Here is an 8,299-nt window from a genome sequence, read left to right on the forward strand (position 1 = left end):
AACAAGTGGGACACAATCATGAAGTGGAATGACATTTATTGGATATTTTAAACTTTTTTAACAAATAAAAAACTGAAAATTGGGCGTGCAAAATTATTCAGCCCCCTTAAGTTAATACTTTGTAGCGCCACCTTTTGCTGCAATTACAGCTGTAAGTTGCTTGGGGTATGTGTCTATCAGTTTTGCACATCGAGAGACTGACATTTTTTCCCGTTCCTCCTTGCAAAACAGCTCAAGCTCAGTGAGGTTGGATGGAGAGCATTTGTGAACAGCAGTTTTCAGTTCTTTCCACAGATTCTCGATTGGATTCAGGTCTGGACTTTGACTTGGCCATTCTAACACCTGGATATGTTTATTTTTGAACCATTCCATTGTAGATTTTGCTTTATGTTTTGGATCATTGTCTTGTTGGAAGACAAATCTCCGTCCCAGTCTCGGGTCTTTTGCAGACTCCATCAGGTTTTCTATCAGAATGGTCCTGTATTTGGCTCCATCCATCTTCCCATCAATTTTAACCATCTTCCCTGTCCCTGCTGAAGAAAAGCAGGCCCAAACCATGATGCTGCCACCACCATGTTTGACAGTGGGTATGGTGTGTTCAGGGTGATGAGCTGTGTTGCTTTTACACCAAACATAACGTTTTGCATTGTTGCCAAAAAGTTCAATTTTGGTTTCATCTGAGCAGAGCACCTTCTTCCACATGTTTGGTGTGTCTCCCAGGTGGCTTGTGGCAAACTTTAAATGACACTTTTTATGGATATCTTTAAGAAATGGCTTTCTTCTTGCCACTCTTCCATAAAGGCCAGATTTGTGCAATATACGACTGATTGTTGTCCTATGGAAAGAGTCTCCCACCTCAGCTTTAGATATCTGCAGTTCATCCAGAGTGATCATGGGCCTCTTGGCTGCATCTCTGATCAGTCTTCTCCTTATATGAGCTGAAAGTTTAGAGGGACGGCCTGGTCTTGGTAGATTTGCAGTGGTCTGATACTCCTTCCATTTCAATATTATCGCTTGCACAGTGCTCCTTGGGATGTTTAAAGCTTGGGAAATCTTTTTGTATCCAAATCCGGCTTTAAACTTCTTCACAACAGTATCTCGGACCTGCCTGGTGTGTTCCTTGTTCTTCATGATGCTCTCTGCGCTTTTAACGGACCTCTGAGACTATCACAGTGCAGGTGCATTTATACGGAGACTTGATTACACACAGGTGGATTGTATTTATCATCATTAGGTCAACATTGGATCATTGAGAGATCCTCACTGAACTTCTGGAGAGAGTTTGCTGCACTGAAAGTAAAGGGGCTGAATAATTTTGCAGTTTTTGATTTATTAAAAAGTTTGAAATACGCCCAATTTTTCAGTTTTTGATTTATTGAAAAAAAGTTTGAAATATCCAATAAATGTCGTTCCACTTCATGATTGTGTCCCACTTGTTGTTGATTGTTCACAAAAAAATACAGTTTTATATCTTTATGAAGCCTGAAATGGCATCCAGGAAATGACAAGGATTTTTGAGGCTCTGTTTTTCATGATCTCCTTATATGGCTGTGAACGCAAGAGGAATGAGTCAAAAGGTGTCTGCAGCAAATTTGTAGGCAGATCATTGGAAGATTGACCATAAGAGACCACATTTACCACGGTGTCCTGCGCGAAATTGGTGGCAAAGTCATATGCCAATTTTTCCATGCGATACAGAGAGTAAAGCAACTCGAACTGCATGTCAATGAAGAGATATGTGAAAAAACACCTTGAGGACTGATTCCATTTTCATGAACAGGGATATTATGTAGTTAATAAACTGTCTGGTGAGTATATGTATGGAAGGTTTCATTCAAATCAAATGGGGTGCTGCTCTTCAAGGTAAATGATTTTATTGATGGTTATCTGGTTTTTTAAATGGATTTACTCCTGATAGACTGTTTTACACAAATTTCCTATGGAACATATTTTGAAAACAATGCAATAGTTGAAACAAAGCAGAAGCGATTTTATAAACTTTATTCTTAGCTGGAACGATCCCGGATCCGGGATGGGGAGTTTCAAGAGGTTAAACAATGCAATAGTTGAAACAAAGCAGAAGCTTTATAAACTTTATTCTTAGCTGGAACATAATCGACTACTGTGGTCTTCCTTTGCAATTAAATCTAAAAGGATATTGGAATCAGCCTATGCACCGATCAAAGAAAATATAATAATGTTTGTTTGTCACGCAAACTAATTTCTGGGATTGGTTATTATGATGGTGCATTTAATGGGTTTTGATGCATATTAGCTTTTTTGATTGAGTTTGTCCCACCAATATTTTCATGTTAAAATCTCAGACCCGGCTCACAGCACAGAGCTGGTGAGGTGAAGGGTTGAGGGTGAACCCCACAGATGGTGTGAGGTCCAGATCATCCTCCGTTACTCCAGGAGGAGGAGAGAAGCGAAAGTGCTGCAGGAGGGAGGTGAAGAAGAGGAAGAGCTCCATCCTGGCCAGACCCTCCCCCAGACACACCCTACGACCTGTGAGAGAGACCAAAGATGCAGAAAATAGCATGAAGTCTGTCCAAAAGGCTACCAGAATTGTTCTACTTCTTGCAATTAAACAATTTGTTATATAATTAAGTTAACCTCTTGAAACTCTGGGGGCGCTATTTCATTTTTGGATGAAAAACGTTCCCGTTTTAAACAAGATATTTTGTCACAAAAAGATGCTCGACTATGCATATAATTGATTGGAAAGATGCATATAATTGGAAAGAAAACACTCTGAAGTTTCCAGAACTGCAAAGATATTGTCTGTGAGTGCCCCAGAACAGGAGCTACAGGCAAAACCAAGATGAAACTGCAACCAGGAAATGAGCAGGATTTTTGAGGCTCTGTTTTCCATTGTCTCCTTATATGGCTGTGAATGCGACAGGAATGAGCCTGCCCTATCTATCGTTTCCCCAAGGTTTCTGCAGCATTGTGACGTATTTACATTTACATTTACATTTAAGTCATTTAGCAGACGCTCTTATCCAGAGCGACTTACAAATTGGTGAATTCACCTTCTGACATCCAGTGGAAGGCATTACATTGGAAGATTGACCATAAGAGACTACATTTGCCAGGTGTCCGCCTGGTGTCCTCCGTCGAAATTGGTGCGTCATTTTCAGCTGCTGGTATTTTTCCATGGGATTCTGAGACGAAAGCAGGCTTCCACGAACGGCATATCAATGAAGAGATATGTGAAAAACCACCTTGAGGATTGATTCTAAACAACGTTTGCCATGTTTCGGTCGATATTATGGAGTTAATTTGGAAAAAGTTTGACGTTTTGGTGACTGAATTTTCGGTTCATTTCGGTAGCCAAATGTGATGTACAAAACGGAGCGATTTCGCCTACACAAAGATTCTTTCAGGAAAAACTGAACATTTGCTATGTAACTGAGAGTCTCCTCATTGAAAACATCCGAAGTTCTTCAAAGGTAAATGATTTTATTTATTTGGTTATCTGGTTTTTGTGAAAATGTTGCGTGCTAAATGCTACGCAAAATGCTAAGCTAGCTTCCAATACTCTTACACAAATGCTTGATTTGCTATGGTTCAAAAGCATATTTTGAAAATCTGAGATGACAGTGTTGTTAAGAAAAGGCTAAGCTTGAGAGCAGGCATATTATTTTCATTTCATTTGCGATTTTCAGAAATCGTTAACGTTGCGTTATGCTAATAAGCCTGAGGCTGTATTCACGATCCCGGATACGGGATGGGTAGTATTTTAAGAGGTTTTAATCTACCTGCAGAGAAGGCCATGAAGGCGTCCCTCTTGACAAATCCTCCCTGCTCATCCAGAAAGTGGGAGGGGTTAAAGGTGTGGGGGGTCTCCCATTCACTATCATCCTGTAGGACGGACGTCAGTAGAGGAATCACAGATGTCCCCTGCAGTAAGAGTGAAGCACAGGACCCCTTATTTTCAGAGTAAAAGTGATGAAACGTTGTTTAATAGGAATGGATTGCAACTTCAGGCAGAAATATACACTTATGGCATGCCCATACTCCAATATTTCACAATAATGTGTTGTGATCTGGATGCCGTCTTTTTGCATCCCCCAAATGTGGAATCCTTACCGATTATCATGGACAGTTATGGTTTGAGAACTTTCCAAGATTTGAAAGATACATACACATTACCAGGCAACTCCTTTTTTTCTATATTTACAACTAAAGTCAGCTATGCTGGTCTACAGAGTCCCTTGGGAAACCCAACTACCAAACCTTCCAGTGATGGATTTATAAATACACTATCTGGGCTCCCAAATGGACTGATCTCTATAATATATAAACAACTTTTGGAAAGCTCATATTCTGAGCTAGCCATTTAAACAGTATGGTCCACAGATCTAATTCAATCTGAACAATCATTTAACTGGAACAGAATATAGATGTCACGTATACTCCCTCTCCGGTGCACTAGGTCACCAGGCAGCTCATTATTATACGCACACCTGTCACCATCATTACGCGCACCAGCACCTCAGACTCACCTGGACACCATCACCTGCCTGATTACCTTCCATATATTACTCCCTTTGGTTCCTTCCCCAGGCGTTGTTTCTGTTTCATGTCTGTGTATTGTTTGTTCTTGTTTTGTATTATGTTTAGTTTATTGATTAACTCCCTGAACTTGCTTCACGACTCCCAGCTCACATGTTACAATTGAAAAATATGACCTTGGCATCCTGTAATCCCAACCATACATTTATACAGGCGGGTTGGAAGGCATGGTTTCCAGGTGGGGAAGGAGGATGCGGGGTTGGATAGGGACTGAAGGGGGGAATGGATTGGGCTTCTATTTGTATGCATTTCTTTTATTGTTTTTTGAAGCTGTAACTTCCCTTCAGAAAAAAATACAATTTGAAGTTGGTCACAACATAAACACAGAGATTTGGATATCCAGGTATCTGACCTTTTTGATGAAATATCCCTGGAAGGTGACATCTCGGCTGGTGGTGTGAGGGATGGACATGGGTATAATGTTGGCTAGTCTCTGGGTCTCATGGATCACTGCATCAGTGTAGGGAAGGTTCTTCCTGTCCTCTACCAAGGGCTGACGAATTCCAATAACCCTGTTGATTTCCTCCTGGACCCGGTCTGAGACAGAAAGGAGGGAGGGTTGGAGTTACCACAATGAAATATACACTGAGTATACAAACATTAAAAACACCTGCTCTTCTTTCCATGACTGACTGACCAAGTGAAAGCTATGATCTCTTGTTAAATCCACTTCAATCAGTGTAAATGAAGGGGAGGAGACAGGTTAACAAAGGATTTTTAAGCCTCAAGATAATTGAGACATTATTTAACTAGGCAAGTCAGTTAAGAACAAATTCTTATTTACAATGACGGCCTACCAAAAGTCCTCCTGATGGGACGGGGGCTGGGATAAAAATAAATATAAATATAGGACAACACACATCACGAAGAGAGAACACAACACTACATAAAGAGAGACCTAAGATGACAACACAGCATGGTTCTAACATTATTGGGCACAGACAACAGCACAAAGGGGAAGGTAGAGAACAATACATCACACAAATCAGTCACTGTCAGTAAGACTGTCCATGATTGAGTCTTTGAATGAAGAGATTGAGATAAAACTGTCTAGTTTGAGTGTTTGTTGCAGCTCATTCCTGTCACATTCTGATATTAGTTCCTTTGTTTTGTCTTTGTTTTAGTATGGTCAGGGCGTGAGTTGAGGTGGGCAGTCTATGTTCTTTTTTCTATAATTTGGGATTTCTGTGTTTGGCCTCATATGGTTCTCAATCAGAGGCAGCTGTCAATCGTTGTCCCTGATTGAGAACCATACTTAGGTAGCCTGGTTTCACCTTTGAGTTGTGGGTGATTGTTTTCTGTTGAGTGTTTGTATCTGCACCAGACAGAACTGTTTCGTTCGTTCGTTCGTTCGTTTTTGTTCAGTGTTCTATGTCTTTATTCAAAATATGGACACTTACCACACTGCGCATTGGTCCGATCCTTCCTACTCCTCTTCAGATGAAGAGGAAGAGAACGTTCAGTTCCAGTCACTAGCTGCAGCGAACTGAAAGACGAGCGACCCAGGGATGTGTGCGCTTTGGGGACCTTTAACAGAATATGACTGGCAGAATGGGTGTTGTATGTGGAGGATGAGGGCTGCTGTAGGACTTTCTCAGATAGGGGGAGGCTTAAGAGGGTTTTATAAATAAGCGTCAACCAGTGGGTCTTGAGACATGGATTGTGTATGCGTTCCATTGAGGTTGAATGGGCAAGATAAAAGATTTAAGTGCCTTTGAATGGGGTAGGGTGAAGGTGCCAAGCGCATCGGTTTGTATCAAGAACTGCAACGCCGCTGGGCTTTTCACACTCAACAGTTTCCCGTGTGTATCAAGAACGGTCCACCTCCCAAAGGACATCCAGCCAACGTGACAACATGTTGAAAGCATTGGATTCAACATGGGCCAGCATCTCTATGGAATGCTTTCGAAACCTTCTAGAGTCCATGCTCCAACGAATTGAGGCTGTTCTGAGGAAGATGTTCCTCAGTTAACGTTTAACCTTCATTAACCAAGCCATTCTTGTCTAGTTTCATAATATATTCTTATATTTGGCCCTTTGTCAATGTTTATAACTTGTAACACCATGAGTGCTTTACTGTTTAATGTCTGTGTGTCACAGGTGGCACATTAATTGGGGAGGACAGGCTCATAGTAATGGCTGGAACGGAATCGAACACATGGTTTCCATATTTTTGATACCACTCCATTCCAGCCATTATTATGAGCCGTCCTCCCCTCAGCAGCCTCCTGTGGAGTGTGTGCGTGCATGTGTTTGTGCTTATATCAATCCTTACCCTGTATATGGGGGTACTTGGCCATTAGCAGCAGACCCCAGCACAGGGTTGTCCCGGTGGTGTCGGTACCAGCAGCAAACAGGTTACCAACACTAAATAGCAGGTTGTCGTCATGGTAGAAAGAATCCATATTGCCAGATTCCTAACAGAAACAAACCCTCAGATGACATGAGTTATGTACAGTCAGTCTTTCGTCAACTCTTAGCCAAGAGAAACTGGCCTGCATAGTATTGATATTAGCCCTCTGATTACAATGAAAAGATAAATGTGTCACGCCGTTCTGGGCAGATTAAGTTGCCCCTTCTTTTAACTGGACAATAATTAAGATAAGATCAAACTAGAGCTTGCTTTGTGGAGAGTGGTGCTTCTACACCTGCATTGTTTGCTGTTTGGGGTTTTAGGCTGGGTTTCTTTACAGCACTTTGTGAAATCAGCTGATATAAGAAGAGCTTTATAAATACATTTGATTTATTTAAAAAAGCAGAGCATCTATTTATCAAAGTCCTCTCATCTTTACAATCATTGAATCAATATGTTCTGACCATGAGAGTTTACAATCTAAAATAACACCAAGTAACAGCCACACCATTAATTACCAGATTCAGCTGATGTCCAGAACTTAGGGAATGATTTGTATCAATACATTGCTTCATTTTGGATATGTTCAGGACCAGTTTATTACAAGTCACCCATTCTCAACCTGACTGCAACTCTTTGTTTAGTGTTGCAGTGATTTCACTAGCTGTGATTGCTGACGGGTTGAATCTTACATGGACACAGGCTCTGTTTAATGCCAATGGCAGGTCATAAAAATAGAAAAGAGTAGAGGACCAAGAGAGCTGCCATGCAGTACACCACACTTTGCATGGTTAACATTAGAGAAGCTTCAATTAAAGAAACCCCCCTTGGGTTCTATTAGATAGATTGCCATATTGTGGATTCAGAGCTGAGGTTGAAAAGCCATAACACATAGGATTATTCAACACGTTATGGTCACTAATATTAAAGGCTGCACTGAAATATTTTTATTATACATTTCTTTAAACCAACCATCAGTCATCTGTGCCAGTGCATGTCCAGTGCCCTTCTCTATAAGCATTCTGAAAGTCTTAATGTGTTTACACAGAAATAGCATTATATTTGGTCAAACACCATTTTTTCCAACAGTTTGCTAAAAGCTGGCAGTAAGATGATAGGTTGGCTGTTAGAACCAGGCCTGAGGACAAACACTTATCTGGGCTCAGATTAAAGACATGACAGTTGTCAATGCCAGGAGGTTTGTCATTATTGATCGATAATCATTTCTTCACCTCTCCCACACTAACTTTACAAAATGAAAGAAAAGCATTGTACATTTGAATTATGTGGGGGGTTTTATGCATGAATATGATGGCTCACAGTTTTGCTGGCATTTCCTGCTTAACTTCATTGGCATGGTGGCAA

At 40.9% G+C, this 8,299-nt stretch overlaps 1 protein-coding gene across 1 annotated transcript; it reads right to left on the bottom strand.

The window, feature by feature from the left end:
• Positions 1–2,079: 2,079 nt before the first annotated feature.
• LOC135530435 (cytochrome P450 2K1-like) lies at positions 2,080–7,055 on the bottom strand. The gene is made up of 4 exons (XM_064958760.1): positions 6,857–7,055; positions 4,934–5,118; positions 3,765–3,906; positions 2,080–2,508 (listed from the first exon to the last, which is right to left on the bottom strand). Exons 1-4 carry the CDS (start codon positions 6,984–6,986, stop codon positions 2,321–2,323), a joined length of 645 nt encoding a protein of 214 aa, XP_064814832.1. The 5' UTR covers positions 6,987–7,055; the 3' UTR covers positions 2,080–2,320.
• Positions 7,056–8,299: the final 1,244 nt, after the last annotated feature.

The sequence above is a fragment of the Oncorhynchus masou genome, unplaced genomic scaffold (genome assembly GCF_036934945.1).
Source record: "Oncorhynchus masou masou isolate Uvic2021 unplaced genomic scaffold, UVic_Omas_1.1 unplaced_scaffold_1342, whole genome shotgun sequence".
NCBI lineage: Eukaryota > Metazoa > Chordata > Actinopteri > Salmoniformes > Salmonidae > Oncorhynchus > Oncorhynchus masou.

Excerpts from the sequence above, each read along its gene's own strand:
- LOC135530435 (XM_064958760.1), bottom strand. The coding sequence starts at position 6,986 with ATGGATTCTTTCTACCATGACGACAACCTGCTATTTAGTGTTGGTAAC. Across the intron at positions 3,907-4,933 it reads AGGGATATTTCATCAAAAAG|GGGACATCTGTGATTCCTCT; the intron begins GTCAGATACCTG and ends CTCTTACTGCAG. Across the intron at positions 2,509-3,764 it reads CTTCATGGCCTTCTCTGCAG|GTCGTAGGGTGTGTCTGGGG; the intron begins GTAGATTAAAAC and ends TCTCTCTCACAG.